Source organism: Equus asinus, chromosome 2, assembly GCF_041296235.1.
Source record: "Equus asinus isolate D_3611 breed Donkey chromosome 2, EquAss-T2T_v2, whole genome shotgun sequence".
Taxonomy (NCBI): domain Eukaryota; kingdom Metazoa; phylum Chordata; class Mammalia; order Perissodactyla; family Equidae; genus Equus; species Equus asinus.
Window position 1 is genome coordinate 176,684,772 of NC_091791.1, and position 25,604 is coordinate 176,710,375.

Below are 25,604 nucleotides of genomic sequence, written 5' to 3' on the forward strand. Positions count from 1 at the left end.
CAGTTAGGAGGCTACTATAGTCATTAGGGGCACATAGCAGGAAAGAGAAAAGATAAGGGGAGTAAGAGACCAGGAAGAGTAATGGCTATTTAAGACTTGATTAAGGTATCAGGACAATGATGATGTTGACAGAAAGGGGTAAGATAATGTACAAAAATATGGTGAAGTGGTTAAGAACATGGGTTTAGAGTCCCTAATTTGTGTTCTTGACCCAATTCCATGATTTACTAGCTTTTCAGCTGAGAGCAAGTTAATTAGCTTCTGAAGCTTCAGTTTTCTTTCTGTATAAAGGGAACACACTCTCTAGATCACTGTGAAGATTAAATGTTAATACGTTTAGAAGAATGTAATACAACGCCTGGTACCTATTAAGCTCTCCAAAATAGTTCATGTTCATATCAAGACGGAAGGGAGATTCATTTTCCAAAAAAGACAGTGACCTTGACTTTAGACATTGAGTGTGAAGTAAAGTTAGTGAGATTTGAATTTTAAAAATCCATCAAGGTTAACAATGGCTTTAACATTTATTATGGGGGTGGTTAGTTACAAATGACTAATAGTCAATAAAAACATAATCTGCATCATCTACAAATCATGAATTATAAGGAAGGCATCACCTGGGGTACTTACCTGCACATCAGGAGAAGTGCTGTCCTGAGACAAAGTATAAAGGATGCCAACACAAGAATTCAAATGCTGAGAAGAACTTATTCCTCCTAAATACCTGTGTAGGGTTCCCAAAGCCAATGAGTGTCCTGTTCTGGTAACCACGTCTCTTGCTGACTTCAGTCTGTAATTACGGGAATAAAAATAAATGACAATCACTGAAACAAAACTAATGCATGTACACTGTCACTTAGGTAAAAACTCTTTTTAAGAACAGTTACAAAATTCAGAAATATATTTACTGTTATCTGACAAAAAAAATTCTGAACCCGAAAGGTACCCTGAAAAGAAAAATATTTTAAATAAAAATGTCTTCACATTATTCACGATTATTTAAGTATGAATAATTTCAATATCTTTCAGAGATATACACATTAAATTTATATGGCAGGCATTATTACTTTATCATTAACCTACTTTTAAAAACTCATAATGCTGAGATACTTTAATTCCATATAAAGAGAATTTCAACTCAAGAACTGACTTTAAAATTAAATATAGAAAGAGAAATGAATGTTTATTAGGAATTTTCTTATATACTGTGAGCTAATTTAAGTGCTTTACATTTAGTCCTTTAATCCTCCCAACAACCTTAAGATTCACACTATTATCAGTTCCTTTTTACAAATGAGAAAACCAAAATGATAGTTAAAGTAACTCTTACAAAGTAACCAACTATTAAATGGAAGAGTTGGGATTTGAACCAAGTTAGTATTCTGACTCCAGACTTCAAGCTCTTAACCAAGTCAGACACACATATTCAGTAGACTAGATGGTCAAAGTGCTACCCTCATCACTACCACCACTACTAACATAACTTATATAAGTATATAACTAATATAACCATGAACTTTTATTTGCAGTTTTTTTCCATATTACTTTCATATTCATTATCTCATTTACCTTCACATTTTTAAGGTAGGCAAGGCCATATTAACAACCTTCCATTTGAAATAGAGGAAAACTGGCCGAGATGATTACGTCACCTGCTCAAGGTCACAGAGCTGGTAGAAATGCGAATACAGTTTATGTTTCCTGATATGCAGCCCACAGCCTTTTCTCTTCCCAGTGGATTGTTCTTACTACCTATCATCTACATTTTACAGGATAAAACTCCCTAAGTGTCTCACTCCCAGAGTTCATTCCACTGCTTGCCAATGATATCACTCATATAGGTAATGATCTTTCTCTTATTACATAAAAACTAAAGCCAAAGTAGTAACAGTTTTTGTTTCAAGATGAGCAGGCCAAAAGACATTCTCCTCTATTTCAAAGTATCCACATTTGTCAATTTTTTTCAGTTATTCTCAGAATGCAGTTTCACTAGTTTCAAGAAAGCAACAAATTATATCCAGTTCTGACACACAGTCCGAGTACTAAATAAAAAGTTCACTTACTTGTCAAAGCTAACTTGAGCTAACGCAGCAGTAAAAGCTGCATCATCAACCACCTGGGCTAATCTAGCCCACGCCTCTGCAGCTGCACATCTCAAAAGGGGGCTGGAACTTTCAAGGGCTCCCATTACTAATGCTAGGGCAGGTCGTCTCATTTCTTCTGGACCCAAACTTCCCTTGGCGCCAGCCACATACTGAAATATGTAAAGAACAATCCAAACTTACAATTGTAGTAAATTTTCTTATCCAGTTTGGAATGTATATTCTGGTTACCCAAATATGTTCATACTTGGATTACTACTTAAAAAAAAAATCAGAACACAAGAAATCCTATCGAACATACAAACATAATTTGATTTTTCTCACAAAGTACTGTAGAATTTAAACCTCCAGGCAAACAACATGGCAATGAATTATCACTGTGGCACATCTGTGTTCACAAGAACATTAATAGGTATTTCCATAAAATAAACAGCCAATGAAGCCTATTATATTTTACTTAGAAACAATAAGCCATAAATGCAACATCTAGCCAGATTTGGTCCATAGGCCATACTCTACCAATCCCTGGTCTAAGATATTAGGCTCAGTAGGTTAAAGCATGGCTCCAAGCCAAGATTATAGGTTTAATTTCTGACTAACAAGTTTTATATACAGAAAAATTGTAAAAGGGGAATTGCAAATGATGAAACATTTTCATCAAGAGATTAAGAAAAATGGGGGAAAAAAAGCACAATAGCCCTTTAAAACCATCTTCCTTCAACCTACTTAGTTGGCCATACATCCAAAAAAAAAAAAAAAGCAAACATCTGAATTTTTAAAAAATAGAATTACCTTCAAGAAACTAGAAACTGAAGAAACAACATGTAATTGAACTACTTGCTGACGAGCTCCTTTTGCGTGCTTTACACAGTCCAAAAGCTGTTCCAATATAAGAAGCCTAAAATCAGAAACAAGATTTAAAAGCAAATAAATAAGGCAGTGGATTTGTTAACAAAGATAAAGTAAACCAAAGGGCAGTACTGAGTATCTACTGCTAATTTGTTTCTTTGTGTTATTTTGTTGGAACTCCTGAAGTGAGGTAAACTGTTGTTAAACACATTGAAGCATTTTAGGAAAAGAAAATACATCATAATCAATACAAAATGTCATTGGGGGGGGAAGTATTAGTTTGTGAAAAAAATAACAAATGTATCACTTAAAGATTTACCTGGGCAAATACAGCTACTTCAGTAACTATTTTCTAAACAAAGGATATGTAAAAGTTACTTTCATCAACTTTTTCTCCCTTAATAACAGGACTTATTTGATTCAAATACATTGCTTTATTTTAAAGGCGGCACCAATTTATGTCATCTACAGTTAATGAGAAGCAGCAAAGCCCTTCAAACTCCCAAGAGTACTTTAAAAATGTACTTAGGACCACTCTATATATACAACAATTTTAACACTAGTTTTTCTCATTTAACATTACCTCTTTAGTACTCTTAAAATTATCTTTATTCTTCGATAACTTTCATGAAGCCAAATTTTACCATACACATTTACTACAATTTATTCCACCATTCGTCTACTGCTGGAGAGCAATTTTCTAATTTTCACAATTCTAACTATGATAAACATAAACATTATTTCTGGTCTGGGGTTGAATGTGTCCATTAGCTATGTATGTATCTTCTGTGAATTATTTTTCATGTCTTTACAGCACAGAGCTTTTAAATTCTTATGTTGAGATTAAAGATACATAATCATGAAGTAAACCACCCCATCTTTTCCACCAGTTTTTCCGATGTTATAAACATTGTTCCTAAGCCCTGTACTCCTCTCTCCCATTCTTTCTCTTTACGTCAGAAAAATGGAAATAATGTTTAAGATTATTTTTTGGGGTGTGAACTATCTTGATGGCAGGCATAGCATCTTACAGTTGATCTTCAGCTCTCTAGTGTCTGTGTTTGGCATCAAGTAGGCAGTCAAACGTGCTCACTGAACAATCATAAAGGGCAACTGCATCGCTGAGTAAAAACAGCATGCCTGGCAGAGGGCGGAACATGGGTACACTTGCACCCAGCTCTAATGTACTCCCAACAATCCCTCTGAGCCCTTAACCAGATCCCTATCATTCTGTTGAGGCAACAAGGCCTAAGTATAGCTCTGCTCCAAATGACAGTTTTGTTATCAAAACAGAATGGATATGGGCATTGTGTTTTAAAAAATTCAACTATGGAAGAAGTTATGTTAGAAGAAAAGGAAGGTATGAGGCTATGTGTATATCCTATGAGTGGGAAAAGCAGTAAATACAAAATCAATTCATAGAATGTAATAAACATGGTTGTTCACTAAAAATTTTGGGAGAAGAACGGTAACTTCAGGTACTCTTTTTAAATATTTCTCTATTTCAAGGTTATTTCCGCTCATCATAATACATTTGAAAAACTCAGAAAAGCACACGAAAGAAAAATAAAATTCACCCATAATCCCACCATCTAGAAAGAGCCACCACTAACATTTTCGCATCTTTGTTCTAGACCTCACCCCCACCCCCAGGCATATGGATATCATTTTTAGAAAACTGGGATCACATTGTACACACTTTGTTAATAACTCTTTTGTTCCCCTAAACATTATTCCCATCTTATTAACTCTCATACTGAAATAATTTTAAATAGCTATTAGTATTATATGGTTTGACAATGTAATATTTTATTTAACCAATTCCGTAGTTTAGGATATTTAGGCCATTTCTAATTTTTCTTACTATAAATAACATGATAAACATATTATACATAAAAATTTTCCTGCCTGCCTATGGTTTTCCAAGACCATATTTAAGGCATTTTGTTTCAAGATATAGTTATGCCCAATGTCTCTGGTCTCCTGCAGGAAGACTAAACGTGGGTCTTTAGAGTAAATGTGACAACAAAGAGAAATGAAGGATAACTATGTGGTCAGGGTTAGGAGTTTAAAACCTAAAAACATCATTATTAGATCACATCCTAATCATCTGTTACAATGGAACTACATTATGTTGAATGTACTAAAAACACTTAAGAGAATTTTGTTACACTGTAAGAAAATTTGACCTGTACTATTTTTTTGCACACATTCATGGGTCAAAGACAGGACTGCCAGAGTCCCCACTTTTTTTCTCCATCCTTTACCCCTAAATCCTGACAGAGATCTGAACAAAACATTCTGAATCTTTAGGAAGATGCAGATGACTTTTTTAGTGACACTGAAGTGGTATTCCTAAGTAGTATCGGTTATAACATACAATTATCAGTTTGGAACACAATTAGGTATTGAAACAAAGTTTTGAGTCTAGATGAAATAAGAATCCATAGTTAACTCAGTAAACAGCAAAGATGTAACATTTGAAAATGCTGATTCACTTTCTACTTTCAGGGAGGGTGTATAATAGTGAAAATTTTTAGTACTGAGAACTGTATGCTTTTCCTCTCTCTCCATCAACTTACAATTTACATCATTTTATAGCATTTATAGCAGTGGTCTCAACATTGGCTGTAAATCAGAATCACCTAAGAATCTTTTAAAAATTTAAATGCCCAACATAGTATGCACACCGTACAATTAAATCAGAATCTACATTTTAAAATGTCCAGGGGCTGGCCCTGTGGCCAAGTGGTTAAGTTCACGCACTCCGCTTCAACGGCCCAGGGTTTTGCTGGTTGGGATCCTGGGTGCAGACATGGCATCGCTCATCAGGTCACACTGAGGTGGCGTCCCACACAGCACAACCAGAGGCACTCATAACTAATATACAACTATGTACCGGGGAGGCGGTTTGGGGAGAAGAAAAGAAAAGGGGGTGGGGGGGGGAAAGAAGATTGCCAACAGGTGTTAGCTCTGGTGCCAATCTTAAAAAAAAAAATGGTGTCCAAATGATTGTAGTGTGCAACCAAGCGTGGAACAATCTTCAGCTGAACTAAGCAGTTCATTCTTTGCAATTAGGTGCAAAATATATTTAAAAGTAACCAAAAACAACACATGCACAAGATCAATAATATTTCTTTTCTATATAAAATATCTTGACATTCTAAACTGTAAACATTTTAATGTTTTAAAGTTACCAATACAAAGTGTTCTTATTTTTAGAATCTTATAGTCAAAAAAGAGAGAATTACCTGATTTAAAGACAATTTCTAAGCAAATAAATAATATATGAAAAACATTTCCAATTTTAGGGCAATCTCATGTTTATAAAAGAGAGTTTCTTTCAAACTGTTTAAACACAAAGCTAATCACAACAACAAAATGCCTTCAAATATTCCGTTGTTGTTTTTGTTAAATATAGATACTTTAAGACTTTTCTTCTCTAGAAATGCAAATATAAGGCCTAAAGTAGAAGGGCCTGCCATTTGAAACAAGTATTGTATGTGGGACAACAGGAAATTAGAAACTTAACTTTCCCAACTATGTATTTTCTCTCCCCTGGTCCTCCAACGACACCCAATGGAGACTGCTGATAGTTGCTTACAGCCCGTTCCCGTATCTGGGATCCTGCCAACTTCCTTTAACAATCTCCAGACTTCTGCTACCATTTTTATTCAGTTAGAATCCAAACAGAATCATATGCCTTGCTTTGACCAGTTTTCAATTTCTTTTTTACAACAATCAAAGCCTCCCCTCCCTTGAATATTCATTCTATTTTTAATCCAGGTGGGATAAAAAAAAAAAAAACACAGTACATTCTAAAGTTCATTAAACTTCAAACAATAGAAATAAGAAACTATTGCCTTGAAACTACAACCGGGCAATAAATCTGAAAAGAAAAACTTCTCTAGGAGAGTAGAATCAATTTTTTAAAAGGAAAATTTGTAAGTAGTGTATTTTCTTCTTCACCTTTTATCTTAGACCTATCAAAAGGAGTTAGTGGAGCCATTTAAAAACATGGTTAATTTAAATCTTTTCCCCACAAGGCCACCTGTTTCATCCACTGTAGTTACTGCTGTATTAATCCAAATTAATTATTTTAAATTAATTGCATTCTCCATAAAATAGTACAGTTAGACTAGTTCAAATCTTATCCTCTCCACCACTTCTTTAAATATTTCAGACCACTGTGATTTTCCTCTCATCTTCTAGTGCTATAGCATTCATTTATAATTTAGTAACATATTGTCTTAAATATCTTTTTTTTTTCTCCTGAGGAAGATTCACCCTGACCTAACATCCATTGCCAACCCTCCTCTTTTTCTGCCTGAGGACGATTAGCCCTGAGCCAACATCTGCACCAATCTTCCTCTATTTTTTTTGTATGTGGGACACCGCCACAGCACAGCTGATGAGTGGTGTAGGTCCACCTGGGATCTGAACCCATGAATCCAGGCTGCTGAAGTGGAGTACACAGAAATTTAACTACTCAGCCATGGGGCTGGGGCTTTAAATATCTTATAACCCTAACTTTATAGTTATAGCATATACAGGGAGCTATAGGCTAAAAATAAATTTGGGAAAAACATCTTTTGAAATTAAAGCTCTGAAAAGACATCTCAAAGTATGTGTGTACCTTATGATACTGAGTAAATACTACCATTATTTTAAATAAAATGACATGAAGCTATTAAAAACAAAGATAAGTCTTACTCACTTTCCTATCTGCTGAAAGTAAACTATCCAAAGATCTATTTCAGAAATGCTAGCAAGACTCAAAATATTTTTGTGAGTCTTCATCAGAGACCAAGGTAAAGTCTCTACCTCACTGGTATTCTTTGGAAGACGTAACTGGAGAAAATAATATAAAAGCTATGATCTAGTCAAATGCATACTTGTTGGTCTAGCAAGATAGAGATGGAGATGGGGGAGAGGGAGAGAGAGAGGGGGGAGACACAGAATATGAATGAGTGAGGACAGTTAATAATTTGTAAGTTATTAATCAGCATAGCCTATGGGAGAGACTCACTTCCCATTTAGTATCTCATATAAAAACATAATTTTCTGGACAGTGGATATGAGTAGTGTTTTTGATCCCCCAAGAAAGGTATTAACCTCAAATAACTATCAAGAAATTGTCATTCTTGGGGCCGGGCCCGCGGCTGAGTGGTTAAGTTCACACGCTCCGCTGCGGCGGCCCAGGGTTTCGCCGGTTCCCATCCTGGGCACGGACATGGCACCACTCATCAGGACCTGCTGAGGTGGTGTCCCACATGCCACAACTAGAAGGACCAACAACTAAGAATATACAACTATGTACCGGGGGTCTTTGGAGAGAAAAAGGAAACAATAAAATCTTAAAAAAAAAAAGATTGTCATTCTCAATGAGAAATCATTACCTGCCTTTGCTTTTTCAAAATCAAAGTTCATTTTGAATGAACTGAAATCCACCAAGTTGAAGGCTTATCCCTGGACCTGTAAGAGTTCCATAGTCTTGGCGGGAAGAAAGTCTGAGACGTAGACTAAGCAAAAAACCAGTGTTTTCCTTTGTAACAACAGCTCATAAAGCGGTGTTATTGTGTTACTCAGTTTTTCATTTGTATTTTCAGCTGGATGATAAGCAAACTGTAAAGTATTACATCCACAATAGTACCCAGAAGTTTCCAGCCTAATCATTTAATTTAATCTAAGAATTTGATTACTTCTTATTAAATATGAGTCAAGTGAATAAACAAGAGCCTTTCTCGCACATTCACCCGTTATCTATAAGAAATCTTCTATACCAGTGAGAACTTTTGACAACATTCTTCTTTCCCACCAGTTCTCTATTATGTACTCACTGAACCAATTACCAATCCTGAAATATTATACTTCAGGATAAGCGAACTAGTGAAGATGGGTTACCTTTGAGCTTCTCCCACACGGGCACATACAACTCCAAAGAGCTTGACGGCAGAGCTAATAACTGACAGTGTTGGAGGTAGGGGCTTAGGCACCGAATCTCCGTCTACATCTTTCTCATAAATAGAATAAGGGTCATACTCGAGACTTCCACAAGCAATACCACTACCAAGCAGGAGCTAAAAGAAAAAAATTATATATAAGCTTTTAGAACCACGGTTCACAGACTGAATCAACCTGAGAGTTACTGAAAAATGACCATACCTGTTCTTCAATAAATCTGTGGTCAGTCTCTTGCAGCAAAGGACTTAATATCAAAAGATCATCCTGATGACAGAGCGGTGGAAGTAAAAATGTGAATGCTGCCACCTGCATATCAGGGGCAGTCAAGTCAGCAGCCAGCTCTTTGAGGATAGCACAGAGGTTTCCTGTTGAGTCACAGCAGAAGAACAATTAGCAATTTAGCACTAGCAGATGACGGGTTAGAGCATGGGGTTAAAAACGCCCACCTGGGCTTTAGTCTACACATCGGCCAACTTCAATCTATCACGGCCAAAGATTTTTGGCTCAACTATGTGCTTCTAATCACAGGCTAAGAATGGACACTGAAAAGACATCTCAAAGCGTGTGTGCGTGCATGTATACTTTAGGATACCGAGTAAATACTACCATCATTTTTAATAAAATGACAGGAAGTACAAAAGCAGAATAAAAAAAGAACAGATACAAAAGGAGGTAAATTATATTAGTTTACAAAAACCCACCATGGCCTGAAAAACAGTTATAAGCATCAGACATGTTTTTATTATGGAAAACTTCAAACATAAACAAAAGCAGGCATATCAGTACCATGACAGCCAACTCCCCACCACCCCAGCATGATTGTGACTTATCTTGACCAGCTGAATCAATCTTGTTCCAGCTATACCCTCATCCACTATCTCAACATCCCCCACATTACTTTGAAGCAAGCCCTAGAAAGCATATTATTTCATCTATGAATATTTCATTGTGTATCTCCAAAGTTAAGGACATTTTAAACAATCCTATAATCATAATATCATATTTACAAAACCAATAAACATCACATACCCATTCAGTGTTCAAATTTTCAATTGTCTCATAAACGCCTGTTTGTGTTTGCTTTTCTGTTTGAATCGAGATTTAAGGCTACAAGCTGACTCATCTCAAGTTCTTCCCTCCGCTCGCCCAACCCTCCTCCGTAATTTATTTGAAATGAGGTTATTTCTTCTGCAGAAATTTCTATAGTCTGGATTTTTATGATTATACTCGCCAGAGTACTTTAATTTGTTCCTCTATCGTCTATATTTTTCTGTCAATTGGCACCTTGATCCAGAGAGGACTCATTTTTTGTTTGCTTGTGTTTTGGGGGCCCAGCTAGTTCAGGCACGTTGTGATCTTCTGTAACGTATAGTTCTCTCTCTCAAATATACATTTTGAAAAATTGGTCTGTTTGTCACATTGACCTAAATTACCATTTCAAAGATACTTATCCTAATTTCTAACAGATTATCAATAGAAAATTTTATCCTGGGGCTAGCCCGGAGGTGCAGCCGTTAACTGTGCACATTCCGCTTCAGGTGGCCTGGGGTTCACAGGTTTGGATCCGAGGTGTGGACATGGCACCACTTGGCACACCATGCTGTGGTAGGTGTCCCACATATAAAGTGGAGGAAGATGGGCATGGATGTTAGCTCAGGGCCAGGCTTCCTCAGCAAAAAGAGGAGGATTGGCAGCAGTTAGCTCAGGGCTAATCTTCCTCAAAAAAAGAAAAAAAAAAAAAAATCCACCTAATACGTAAATGGCTTTTCCCAGTTTGTAACTTAAGTACTTTACGAATGAGTAAAAATCGCCTTAGAGAAACAAACACTTAAGTGTTTCTTTAGCAAGAGCATCAGGATGAAATGAAGACTGAGGTGATGTTGTTAGAAGTGGTGGCAAGAGTTAGGAAGGTTCACCTGCTATCATTTTCTGTATCATTAGTAATAGTAAAAGTACTGACAACAAATATTTACTGAGAATGTAATATGTGTCAGTAAATGTCCTAAAAGCATTACATGTAGTTTTCATAACCACCTCATGAGGTCGAGTTAGTACTGTCATTTCATAGGTGAGGAAACAAGAACAGAGAGTTTGTTAATTTTGCAAGACAACACAGCAATTACATAGAAGAGTCAGACTGAAACATAGGCAATTCAAGCTCCAGAACTTGAGCTTTTAACTACCGTGCTCACTCACTCATTCATTCAATCAGTATTTAAGATGCTGTGTTTAATAAAATATATAAATATTTTATTGTATTTAATCCTTTCTTCAAAAGGATATAAAATACAAGACACAAAAACATACATATAACTATGAAATGAAGGTAGGAAGTGCTTTGTTTCATAAAAGATGAAAACAAAAGTACTGTTAAATTTAGTTAGATTTTTTCTTTTTTCTTTTCTTTTTTTGCTGAGGAAGATTTGCCCTGAACTAACATCCGCTGCCAATCTTCCTCTTTTTCTCCTTTTTTTAAAAACGTGAGCTGCTGCCACAGCATGGCCACTAAGAGATGAGTGGTGTAGGTCCATGCCCAAGGATCAAACCCATGAAGCAGAGCACACTCAACTTAACCACTAGGACATCAGGGCTGGCCTTAAATTTATAGAAAGCAGAGATTACATATAGGAACTGGGGAGGGCAGACAGGGATCAGTGAAGGCTTAATGAAGCAAATGAAAGTTGCTCAAAGGAATGTCTGCAGGTTTAATTACCAGTATATGACACTCAGAAAAATAATTTTGTTGGTAGTACACTATGCAAGGTATGTTTGGTATTAGAGCTAAGTGTGAAAACTGTGGTAAATCTCTATTTCTCATTTAAAGTGGCTGCTCCTCTAACTGTCCCTGAACAAAGTTTTTAAAGATGATTCGATTTTAAAATGCAAATATGCTTTTGTGGTAGGAATACATCAACTTTCTGATGCTAATGAGGAACAATTTTCAGTGCAGAAAATATTAAAATATTTGAAAGGAGATCCATAACAAAACTAAGAGCCAAATTTTCACTCCACAAACTTCAAAAAACTAAGTCACTTTTATGATAAAAGTCTGCATTTGCTGGACAATCATGAATCAAAGTTACTTAAATTTTTATATTTGTCCCATGTAACAAAGGCAATTTCTTAGCATGTCTTGTAAGCTCACTTTTTGATAAACCATTGTAGTAACATCAGGACTTGAAACTTCTGTTTTGTTACTTAGCCATATTTTCTGAGTTAGATACATAACTTTAAAGACTATTTCTTTTTGTATTAAAGATTTAGAAATTATGTTATTATTGTACTATGAGCTATGTTATTCAAAATGGCAATTACTATTTTAATGGTAAAGTTATGTTATGTTCCATATATACTATATAAACTTATTAAAACTATCACTAAAAAAAAAATCAGAAGTCTTTAAGGAAAAAAATCCTTAATTCTATTTCCACAGTGAAAAGACAGATACAAAATGGCAAATCCTTATTTTTGGTTGCAAGACAAATATTAATACATCCTTATTTGCATTTTTTATGATTTCTTCTTTAATTCTTGTTAGAAAAACAGACACACTTGAAAAAGACAAAGAGGGTGAACGTAGATTCTTTTCTCAAGAAATTCATGGTATTTCCTGACTTTGTCTCCCAATGAATACTCTGGAACTAATTTAAAATCTATGCACTTGTATATTATTATTCTTTTAGGACCTCTAATTGCATTCCTAAACTCCAATTCTGAGAAAATAGTAAAAGACTTTGTCTTTCCCTTAATTTAAATCCTTCAAGGGGAGACATATTATTATTTATCAGAAGATACACTGTAGATTTTAAGTGATATTCTAGTATTCCTAAATGTTGAAAGAAGACCTGAAAAAAACCCCAATTTTTCCATCTGTAGTTTGAAAATAAATTTCAAAATACTATGGTAAAAATTGATGTGTAAGTTTGAAGGGAACTGCTGTTGCCAGAACCTAACAACGATCTGAGTTATGGAACACAGAAGTTCAAAGTGTTTTGTTAGATATCTAACAGCCAACTTTTAGATTGAGAGAGAACATCAAATGAGAGACCTATCCCTAAGCTCTGACTGTTTCTAAGTCTCTAGCAGTTTACTTATCAACGAACAGGCAGCACAGCATGAAGCTTATGGTTTCATCTTGAGTCCACTATTTACTGGTATGTGTTCTTGAGCTGATTTTGTAACTTCTCTGTCTTTATCTGTCAAATGAGTAAACTGGAACTAGCTCATTGTATTATCCTAAGATAAATGAGATACTAATACATATAATATCGAGCACAGTGCCTGGCATACAGAAATGGTTCTTTTGATGCAGTTTCTAAGAAACAGAAATGTATCCATTTTTTTTTCAGCTCTTCAGAAGATTTTACCAAATCCTTACTTTAAATCAAACATTTTGCTAGGTACATTTGTGAACTAGGAAGGGAGGCAGTGGGAACACCAGCACTCACATAATGATAAAGGCCAAGACAGAAATTATAACATTTTGAACTAATATAGTATATATTATATTGCATTTACCTGCAGACTAAGGACATAAGTCAACAAATGTAGTATTTTTACAAGAAATGGATTTGAAGCATCAATCAACTTAATATGGTTGGCTGAAAATTAAGACTAAAAAAATATTGAAGTTCCCACTGGAAACCATTTTCAACTTAGACTTCTGTTAAAACAAGCATCTTGAGTTATTCAGTAGTACTAGCAATTTATTTTCTTAAGACTGTACCTTAAACTTACAAGCAAGGTTTTAGGACTAATTTTAAAATAGGGACAAGTTTATTTTACCAACTGCAGCATTCCAGTAACCTAAAGTCATCTTTGAGCCCACTAAGAGCAAAACCTATATTATAAACTTTATAAAAGCAATTATACCTTGGTAGTTCAATATTAAACTTCTATCGGGGCAGAGTTAAGAATGGAATGAAATGGACTATGTACTGAAGATAATTACTCTAGAAGAAAACTAAAGATGGCCAAATTTCTAATAGATTTGCATTATATCTCTGTACAAAACTCTGGAGCAGAATCAAGACCAATCTTTGTGACTCACTCTCTCCCACACAGTGGAACTACGGCTTTTTTTGCCAGAAGAGAGAGGAAAGCAAGACATGAAGTAGGGTATTTTTTTTAAAAAAGTGTTTTATTTACTATAAAATGGTGAACACATAGGTTAAGTGTGAGCTCCCTAAATCTCCTAGATACAAGGCACTAAATAACTGCCACAATTCATTCCTTCAGGCCTTACTTTCCAGGCACTGTACTAGCCACAAACAGCAAAACATTTTGGTCTAAGGCACATACCTTCATAGGTTTCAGGAGGTAATAAAATCAGTAATTCATAAAGTCTCTGTCTATAAACTACTGATGGTGTTTTCAAAGGACTTCCATATGTTTTTACTATTGAAGAAAGCCTTAAAATAAACGAAAAAGTATATCTTAAGTATGAAAGTTATATAATAATGTACAAATACTGAATAGGTTGACATATAAACATAAAATGCCTATACATATTGAGTGAACATTAGTGTTGCTTTTATTTTATGTTTTTTTAAACAAAGTGTGATTATAAGTTATAAGAGGGATTACAACTGTCACACGTGCAAATCATTCTGCTATCTTTCCTATCATACTTCATAAAACAAAGCTGTATATTCACCTTAGACTTATAAGGACCTAAGTATTTTGTCTAGAAACTTACCACATTCCAAAGTTTGCAACTTGGCATTTGAAAAAACTTAAGTCTGTTATGTAGGAAAGAAACAAACAAACAGGAGACACAGATAACTAGAGAAAAATCCAAGTGTTTCCTAGAAACTTGACCTGGAATGCCACCACCAAGTAGAATGAATCACCAAAATATGCAAAATCATAAAACAAATTCTCTTTTAATAAAGCACAAGTTGAGCCAATATTTCCCCAAAAGTTCTATTCACAAAATCTCTCATCACCTCCCTCCTTCACTCGTCCTTCAGCTTCACGTATTCTTTACCTTCTGCTCTCTCTCTACTGGTACTAAGACATCATTTTACTGACGTCCACTCATCTAACAAATACTTATTAAAGGATTACCACCCTTTGCAAGATACCATGCTATCAACTGGAATATGATTTTCATCTCTCTTAGCAATACAGAAACCCAGGGGAACTACTTTTATTGTGCCACTGGAATAAACCCACTAAACCGTCACGGCATGAGATCTCCAGGTACTCTGAGAAGTTCTGGCAATGTTTATTCATTTGTATTTTCTAGCAAACTGCTCTTGCTATTTCTAATTTCTAGAAAAGCATGTTTTGTGTTTCTCTAAAACTAGATGAGAAAATTACAGCTGACATATGAAAATTATTTTAATCATATTGACAAGATGTTAAGAAATTATAAGTTGTATTTTTAAAAATCCTGCAACATCCATTTGGTTTAAATACAACAGAAGTGAGTTTGCAGGGGTATTTGTCTTTCTGTTTTTAAAGAAAGTGTGATGAATAGAACAAAATAAGAATTTAGCAAAACATTGCTAGCAGTTTCTGCTTCGATTAGGAGGGCGGATTAAAGTCTCTGAAGGGCATTCCTGCTATAAATACACTTAGATCCTGGGTAAAAGATAATTTGCACTGCTAGGCTTGCAGGAAGAGACTTTTTCAAAGTCTGCTCCCTCAACCCTGACCCCCCAAACAAATACAAAAGCATAAAACAAAACATGAGCTGAAATGAGAGTCAGAACACAAATGCTAATACCAATACAAGAATCTGCAACTGAGCTGGTGCCCATGGCAAGGTAGGGGTGATAAAGTGGAGGCTCTTGAAGGGGTTTAAAATGGTCCCAAGTCCTGGCAGAGACAAAGCCATACTGGATCAAACCCAGTTGAAGAGAGAATTAGTGAACTGGAAGACAGAGCCAAAGAAACCACTCAGAACACAGCAGACAGCAAAGGAGGAAAAAATACTACAAAAAAGATTAAGACATGGAAGACAAAATAAAAAGATCTAAAATTTGTCTAATCAGAACCCCAGAAGGAAAGTTTAAAGAGAACAGAAAACAGGCACTATCTGAAGCGATAACCACCACTCTTCTAGAACTAATGAAAGGCATGAATCCAACAAAATATACACCAAGATGGATAAAGAAATTCACAAATTGCCAGTTTAAAGTAGAGATTGTGAGATTCAATTTTTAAAAACTCCAACTGTATGCAGTCATGAGATATACCTAAAAACAGTGACACTAAAAAAGACAAAGCACACATATAATAATCACAAAGATTCGAATTTAAAGAAAAAGTATTATTAAGGATAGAGTTACTGTATGATGATAAAAGAGTCATTAGAAAGATATAAGTCTAAACTCCTATGTACCTAATTAAATAGTCTCAAAACACGAAAAAGCAGAAACTAATAGAACTATAGAGAATAACTGATAAACCCAGCATCACAGTGGAGTAGTTCACTCTCAAGACTGTCAAGTATTGACAGGTTAAGTAGATAAAAAATTAGTGAAGACAGATGGCACAAGGGAACTTAAAAAAACACACACATTTGTCATAGAGTAAGTCTCAACAAACTTAGAAGGACAGGTAACATACAGATCATATTCACTAACTACAATGCAATTAAATTAAAAATCAGTAACAAAACCATAAGCTAAAAACTGTTCTATACATTTAGAAATTTAAAAACATACTCAGACAACTTAAAGAAATTTTAATGAAATTTAAAAATATTTAAAGCTGAAAAAGGGAAATAATACATATTAATACTTTCAGGATTCAGCAACTGGAACCTTAGAGGACAATTTATGGCCTTAGTTTATATTAGGAGAATTAAGAGAAATTCAATGAACTAATAAGCATTCAAATTAAGGGGTTAAAAAAAGAACAAGAATTTAAGAAAGCAGAAAGGAGTAATAACAAACAATAACGAATGAAGTAGAGAATAAACTCAACATAAGCAAAATTATTCTTTGTACAGATTAATAAAATAGATACATCTCTCATGAGATGGATCAGGGAAAGGCATAATGAAAACTTACCAAGAATGGAGAAAGGGACATATAGATATAGCAGAGATTAAGAAGATAAGAGAATACTAACGACAACTTCATGCCAAAAAAATTGAAGAAGATGCATTGGGAAAATTCCTGGAAAAATCTAACGAACAAGCAAAACAAACCCCCAAACCAGACCTCAAATAGTCAAAACAATTAAGGAAATGGAATACGTATTCCTAAAAAGAAAATATCAAGTCCAGATCGTTTTACAGACAGGTGGTTGCTAATAAGATTTTATGTGATGCATTCCAATCTTACATAGACTCCTCCACACAACCTGATGAAAGATTCACCTACCTCATTCTACAAGGCTATGTAAAACTTTGATGAAAACCTGAAGAGGGTAGTGCAAGAAGTAGAATTATAGGGTGGTTTCACTGATGAATAGAAACCCAAACATAAGCAAACCAAATCCAGAAGTTTATAAAAAAAATTATTATTTCCAAGCTCAGTTTATCCCAAGAATGTAACCAAGTAAAAAATTTGTCAATAAAATCTGTTCCATTAAAGTTATCAGATTAAACTATTTTATAAAAATCAAAACCCATTCATGATAAGACAAAACAATACAAAACAAAATGTGGCCAACTAGGAAGAGGTTATTTTCTTAACCTGATAAAGAATATCTACTAAAAAGTTGTAGCAAACATCAATCTATTCATGAAACAGGAGAATTCCCTTTAACCACTTCTATTCAGTTTTAAATGGTAGTTATCTAGCACATAAGTGGAGAGAGAGAACATGAATCAATAAGCATTGTAAACAGAGAAACCCAGAAGAATCTATAAATATATCCTTAATATAGGAGAGTTTGGCAAGGTGGCTGGATATAAGATTGATAATATTTTTGTACAACAGTAATGAAGAGATTATACTCACACACCAGTCACTCCCATGTGCTTATGTAAATAATTACTGCAATGAAAAATATAAAGTATCTGGGAATAAATTTTTGAAAAGTCATGTAAGATTTTTATATAGAAAAAAATTTATACTTTGTAAAAGACCTCAAAAATAGAAGAGAGACAGCATGTTTATGGCTATTGTAAAAATATCAATTATCTTCAAATTTATCTATAGATTCAATGAAATTTTAATTAAAATTTCAACAGGAGACAATCAAAGTGCAAGAAGGGCCAAATTATGCCTGAAGAGGAGTAAGGCCAAAAAGCTTGTTCTAACAGATACTAGAATTTACTATGAAGATGGTGTGGTGTTGGCACAGAAATAGACAGACGGACTAGAGAGCACAGAAACGGACCATGGTCATATGGGACTACAATACATGACAGAGGTGAATGAAATCACTGGAGGAAGTAAATATGGAACAATCTGTTACCCACATTCAAAAAGAAAATGGGGGCTGGCCCCGTGGCTGAGTGGTTAAGTTCGCGTGCTCCGCTGCAGGCGGCCCAGTGTTTCGTTGGTTCGAATCCTGGGCGCAGACATGGCACTGCTCATCAAACCACGCTGAGGCAGCGTCCCACATGCCACAACTAGAAGAACCCACAACGAAGAATACACAACTATGTACCGGGGGGCTTTGGGGAGAAAAAGGAAAAAATAAAATCTTTAAAAAAAAAAAAAAAAAGCAAATGAAATCTGATCCCTACCTTACTCCAAACACAAAAATCAATTCCAGATGGATTAAAGACTTAAATGTAGAAGAAAAAATCTTAAACATTCTAGAGAGAAATATAAAAAAGTATCTTTATAACTTTCAAGTAAGGTAGATTTTTTAAATCAAAAGACAAAAAGTACTAACCAAAAAGTAAAAGACTGATAAATTTGACATTTAAATTAAGATCTGTTAATCAAAGAACTATTTTACCTAAAAATAGGTAAAGACATGCATGAATAGGGATTTCATAGAAGGAGAAAGACTGAACAACAAATACATAAAATGATACTTAAACCATCTGGAATCAGATAGATAAGTTGAAATCATAAGGAGACACCAATTTACACCTACTGGATGAGCCCCGATTGATGTCTGAGTAAGTGTTGGTGAAGAAGTTGATCAAAGAGCACCCACATATATTATTGGTAGAAATATGCAATAATTTTGGAAAATAATTTGAATATTTCTTGACAGGAGGATGAATAAGTTGCTGTATATTCACACAAATATTATGCAGCAACCAAAATGATTAAACAAATTTACATATAGATTAAGTTTCAAATAATGTTGAATAAGAAAAAGTAATTCTCAGAAACAGTGTACCGTGTGTCTGATCAAAACCAAGCAAAACTAAACAATGTACTTACTGCTTAGGAAAACATATATATGTGCTATACTTTTTAAAAATGCAAGGGAATAACAACTATAAAATTCAGCGTAGTTATTACATCTATTAGAGAGGAGCACACAGATAACTTCCATAGTATTGTTAATGTTCTGGTCCAGGGGTAGCTAAATCTGACCCACTGACTGTTTTTGCAAAGTTTTTGTGGAACACAGCCACATTCATTCATTTACAGATTATCCATCACTGCTTTTAAGCTACAACAAGAGTTGAGTAGGTGCAACAGAGACTGCATGGCCCAAAAAGCCTAAAATATTTACTGTTTGGCCCTTTACAGCAAATATTTGCTAAGCTCTGCTCTAGTTGTGTTGAATTCAGAGGTGTTCATTTTATTATTATGCTTTATAAGCCGTATCTTAAATCTATTTCCATATACACAAAATGTTCTATCACTAAATATATTTTTGGAAATACTTTCTCTAATCTATCCATTTTATTAATTAGGAAATTACAAGTGCTTATGACACATATTGGATTTTGTCAATGTTTTCTTGTAAGTCAAACGTATGAAAAATAAACAACAAAAAACTAAAACTGTCAACAAGTATCTGGTTCTTATGAACACAGAATAGCACTAACAAACCAATAAAATGCATACCTGAAAAGGTTAACAGGCTTAATACTTAATTTCTTGGTTAAATCTGACTGTATAGAAGATACATTATCGAAGTAACTTTCCTTCCCTTTTAATATGTATTTTTCTTTCAAGATCCTAGCCTAAAAAAAAAAAAATCACATAACTAAATGTTTGCCTTCCTCTGCAAGAGGAAAATTATTCACCAACCATAGGAACTTGGCCTTATTCACGTACTTAAAATGTTACATAATCAGAGGGTAACTGATTGCTATTTCAAACAATGTTATCAAATCTAAATAACAGATCCTTACTGAGTTAGCAAATCCACAGCACACGGAAGAGGCGGAAGGAGACGCTGAAGCACTTCCTCAGTAAGGAGATCACCACAGTGGGAAACAAAGCTCTTGACAGCTGAAAAAGAGAACAGACTTTTATTTGATGGAGTGTAATGAACCATGAAAAAGGTATTCAATTATGGCACAGCATTTGCATTTTTATCACAGAAATAAAGAAATGTGCTGAAAATAAAAAAAATTCTTGAAACTCCAGTATAAAGAAGAAGCTAGTGTCTTCTATCTCTAATCTACAAAGATAAAAAAAAAACCCAAACTTCCAAGAATTACTAAAAGAGACCAACAACCAAGGTAACAAAATGTTGCTGTCCTGGGATCTAACTCAGCCCTGGAGCTCAGAAGCAGAAGAATAAATTATCTTAGACCCTCAAGTCTGCCAGTTCTACACTGGTTCTGAGGACTCATGCTGACTTTTGAGCCAGCATGTTAGGTTTTTATAGATGTTACCTGAAACACAGAAGTTTTTATAAGGAGTTATTTCATATGCAGAATAAAAGAATATATGAGAAGTTAGACTGAGTTTCAAGATTAATTTCAAAATAGTTTTTCTTCTTTAAGAGTAAAAATGCTATGAATAAATGAAACCAAAATCAGTGCTTCCATGTCTTTTCAGGGATCTCACCCATCCTTAGTTCAAATTCTCATGGTGGATACTAACGTTAATGGTCTATATATTGGGGAAGGGTACAACTTTCATACACCAAAAGCCTAAAAGAAACACGCTTAGTCAATGCTGATTAAATCCACTCCTAGGATTTCTGAAAAGAGGAATGAATACCTACTTAGGACAAAGCAATCTTGATATTTCTCAACTGGATTACATCTAATAAAACATGCATTATCCTAAGGATTAGAACTCTTAAATTTGGTTTATTACATCACACTTCTATTATAATCACCAACTAATCAATTATAATCAATGACAAAAACCACCACAAGCAGATTTTCTCCCCCTTAAATTAGACAAAACATACAAGCAGTGTAAAGTTAAAGAGTTGGAAAAGCCAAAGGAAAGGGAGAAAAAGACTAAACTCAACCTACCACAGAGAGCACCAGCTCGTCCTTCCAAGGTTACCTGCCATGTAAACGAATCTCCTCGGCTCTTTTCTGTTTCCAGATCTTTAGGAGACACTGGAAAGACACACTTCCACAACATCAGAACTCGAGCAAGGTGATGGCTGACAACCGCAGGACCTGTAATTTATTCAACTTGTCACTTGTTATAGATCCCCAAATGATTACTCTTTAGAACTATTAATAAGCAGGAACTTCCCTATTAAAATAAACATTTTAATCTACTACTTCAATACTTCGTTCCTTTTCTTACCTTCTGGTTCCAACAAATGTACTACTGAACGAATGAAGGCACTGGAGTATACAGAGGAAAAACAAGAAGTAACACTGAAGTCCGGGCTCCAGCGTCAGCTCTTCCACTATTGCTGTGGCCTCTTTGAGATTCAGTTCCTTTTATCTATAAAATGAAGCTAATACTACTGGCACTGCTTGTCTCCAAGGGTTTGTCAGATCCAAATGATAAAGCACACTTTAAAGTAGTCTGAGAAACTGTAATGCACCACAAAAATGCAAGGTACTCCTGTTTTGGAAACAAACAACACTGTATCCTGAGAGTAATGCTAATTTTTTATAGCAACTTGTTCTGGGCCAAAAATCGGGTATGATACAGCCGACTGAAAATTTTTTTTAAGATTTCAAAGGAATGACATTTATGAACCCAGGGATCATGAATACAAAAGCCCAGTAGTGAAAGACAATGTAAAATGATAGCATTTTGATAGCATTATGTTAAGAAAATAGAAAAACTAGAAGTATAAAAAGCAAAACCCACAGCTTTTCTCCCCAGTGATTTTCTTTAATATTCTGCGGTTTCCTGAAAATTCTGCTATAAATACTCCTCACTTCTTATTCCATGTTCTGCAGACTGATGTTTTTCTACTGCAGGATGGGCAGCATAGCAGAGAACAGCACTGGGTTCCGGAAGGAGAGCCCTAGGTTAACATCCTGGTTCCATTCACTTACCAGCTGTGTAAACTTGGATAAGTTATTAAACCTTTTTGTGCCTCAACTTCTTCATCTATAAATGGGGATAATAATAGTATTTACCCAATCAGACACTTTCTGAGGCTTACATGAGTCTGCATTTAGAACAGTGTTTGACTTATGATAAGCATTTATATGTCTGACATACAATTATCATTCAAAAATTGCCTTATTTGCATATGAAGAGATGAGCCTAATGGCAAAATGAAAAGGCAATGGCAAGCCAATCTTTTTTTCTACACATGCAATTTAGTAGATTAAAATATAATATAATTTCTCCATTTTTCCTCTGACTTGCTTTTTAGGGAGAGGCTATATGCTAATCCTTACAGCAACACAAACCGGATTCAACACTCTTTGCTCACTACTTTCTTAAACTCCTAGAATTGGAATGAAATAAAGAAGTCGGAGCAAGGCAACTGAGAATAAGTGATTGTAAGAAGTTTGTGTGTGACTGTATGCACGTGTGCACAAGCACGCTCATATACAATGGGCTATGGTAATAAAGAAAATTCTGAAAGTAAAATTTAGCAGACACCTAAAAAACAAAATTGTGGAGTCAGTGGGAATACCCATAGTTGACAAAAGTTTCATAAATATTTACTATTATATCCTTAAGACAGCTGACTCAACAGTAAACAGTGTAGCATCTCCTTCTTAGAGAGGTATCAAGATAATGTCATTTCAGAGACATATATCAACCAATAAAAATGAGTTTATAGTAATTACAAAGTTATAAACAAGAGTAAGTTTATTCACATCAAGAATACTGTATCAAACAGAAACCACACACACTTTATGAGCCACCACAGATCTGTAAGACATGTATGTATAGGTGAATCGAAGTTGTTTTATGTGGCATCAGATAAACTGAGAAGTGTAGCAGAAAAAGGTTAAAAAATGTTGTAGTTCACATTTGAAGAATGGACTTGAATGTGGTTTATTTGAGTTTACATTAGTTCAGAATAGTGAATATATTAAAAATAACGGAAATTGTAAATGGTGAAGTAAATGCTGAAAATGCAAAAGAGGTGTTCAAACTGCAAGGTAAAAATTAACAAAGCACTGAGATAGTTATCTAAATACCATTTTCCAAAAGAAGAATAAGAGCTCTTTGGAGAAATGACTGGTTGCAAGCTGGAAACGTAAACGTTGGGAGATTTTGTCACCCCCAAAACAAACATGATATCAAAGAACACTAGGTTCATGTTAAAAGGACACATGGCCCAGCTTGAAGGGGCTCCCACTGACTAAAGATGAGACAATTTGAGGATCAAAAGGAATACGCCTGCAATGAACTGAAATACATCAATATATAAAAATCTATGAGCTCATGATGATACTTAAGAGCACCAGCTTCACTGATTCCCTTTGCAAGTTGCTAGGAAACTAGCAACACATTCTAAAAATTGATAATAAAAAGAAAACAATAATGCATATGAAAACAGAATAAAGCCAGAGAAAACAACAGAACAATTAAAAATTTTAACCCTTTCTGTATGTTGGTTATGAATATATAATAAAATATGATGAAATCATCTTTTTTTTCTTTTTAAAGGAGAAGGATCTCTTGTAGTCTTCTTCCGATGGAATTACCTTGTTTTGAAGGTTTTGTTCACTAAAATATTGCATTTATTAAGGAGTATATTTTCCCCTTTAATTAACCAAGATGGTCAATATGGCAGGCAGGAAACCAAAGGCAAATAAAGCTTGACCACATTATCCCTATCATATTGTGAAATGATGATCTATGCCAGGGGCCAACAAACACTTTCTGTAAAGGGTCAGACAGTAAACATTTTTGGCTTCAAAAGCTATACAGTCTCTATTGCAATTAATTACTTGATTCTGCCACTGTAGTGCTTAACGGCCACAGACAATATGTAAATGAATGACTGTGGTTGTGCTCTAATAAAACTTTATTTATGGACACTGAAAACATATAATTTTCATGTATCACACAATATATATATTTTTAATCATTAAAAATATAAAAACCATTCTTAGCTGACAGGCTGTATAAAACAGGTGGCAAGCCAAATTTGGCTCATAGGCTGAATTCTGATTTAGTCCAATAAATCTCTTTAATCATCTCAAGAACATTACTTAAAGTGGTTCTTCATTTATGATTGCTTATTTTAAGTTCCTTTTAGATCAGAGTACTTCAGAAGTGTCAAAATGATTTATTGGTCAAATCCACTCAGTTTTATATCCTACAATAAAATCATGACTATAAAATAGAGACTTAAAGCAAAATATAGCTTTAATAAAGTAGTAAAATTGAGTTTCGAAGTTAGAGGATGTAAATAATTACCGATTTTTAATAAATATAATTTAAATGAGCCCTATCCCCTTCAATGTGACTACCTTATTGGCACCATCAATTTTCAGAACAATTACAGAATTGGACTCACAGGCTATTTCTCTTGCCTATCCTTATACTGTGGAAAATTTTTTTTTCTCAAGATGGATGTGAACGATTTTTTTAAAAGTCATAGTCATTCAGAGTTAAGCCTGAAAGATGATCAAATTAGCTTATTCTACTTAAGGCTCATAAACTGATCTTGAAGAGAATTTCAAATAAGGAGACTTGAAAATATTTTGAAGAATGGAGTAAGTATATGGCTTCCTAAGGTAACTGCTAGAAGAAAAATGTTTGGTGGATACTTAAATTCTGGTACACATTAAAAGTTAGTCTTGTCAAATCACACATTACTATATTTTACATTCAGAAAACACAAAGTAGTTCACAGTTATGTAAACCTTCCACAAGACTGTTGTTACCTAATGTCATCAGAGCAGCAATCAACAACCATCCAGCTTGTGTGCGCTGAGCTGAAAGGCGGCTGTTTTGAGCAGCAGAACACAGTAAATCCTCTGCTAATGTCATAATAATCTATTTATGTACAGAAGAATAAGGCAAAAAGAAGAATATCAGTTTATAGGTTATTGGACAAATGACAGGAACTAACAATAATCTCTTGAAAAATTAACTCTCATATAATAAATGTAAGTGATAAAGGACTGTTATTCTTGTAGACTATAGCATAGGACAACGTCATACAGGATACTATAAAAGAAGTAAGTTTTCAAGGTTAAATACTGGCATATTGGGTTGTACACAGCAACCCTATAATTCTTTGTAGAACATACGAGACAACATTGCATGACTATTCAAGTTTAGCTGTATAGAATTTGAATTTATTTTTAGTTTTAAGCAACTATCTGAGATGTGTAATTACTAGAGAAAGTTTCATTACAGGAATCTCCCTTTTTAAAATTTTGCATACCACTTTGATACCTGAGTAGCTGACAACAGTCTTTTCAGAGGCAGTGTATTAGAGAGGTTAAAA

General features: G+C 34.5%; 1 protein-coding gene across 19 annotated transcripts in view; it reads right to left on the minus strand.

Moving 5' to 3' along the window:
* The window catches only part of HEATR5A (HEAT repeat containing 5A), a 99,657-nt gene that overhangs the window by 40,525 nt on the left and 33,528 nt on the right, over nt 1-25,604 (minus strand). For all 19 annotated transcript variants that reach the window (XR_011501537.1, XM_070504200.1, XM_070504198.1 and 16 more), the window contains 9 exons: nt 25,036-25,147; nt 21,235-21,387; nt 20,152-20,251; nt 14,217-14,326; nt 9,117-9,280; nt 8,856-9,031; nt 2,895-3,000; nt 2,064-2,254; nt 631-790 (listed from right to left, as the gene is read on the minus strand). Coding sequence is in view for 18 of the 19 variants with exons in the window: in XM_070504200.1 (XP_070360301.1) it covers nt 631-790; nt 2,064-2,254; nt 2,895-3,000; nt 8,856-9,031; nt 9,117-9,280; nt 14,217-14,326; nt 20,152-20,251; nt 21,235-21,387; nt 25,036-25,147 (1,272 nt within the window). In the remaining variant the exon portion in view is untranslated. The remainder of the gene's footprint in view (nt 1-630; nt 791-2,063; nt 2,255-2,894; nt 3,001-8,855; nt 9,032-9,116; nt 9,281-14,216; nt 14,327-20,151; nt 20,252-21,234; nt 21,388-25,035; nt 25,148-25,604) is intronic.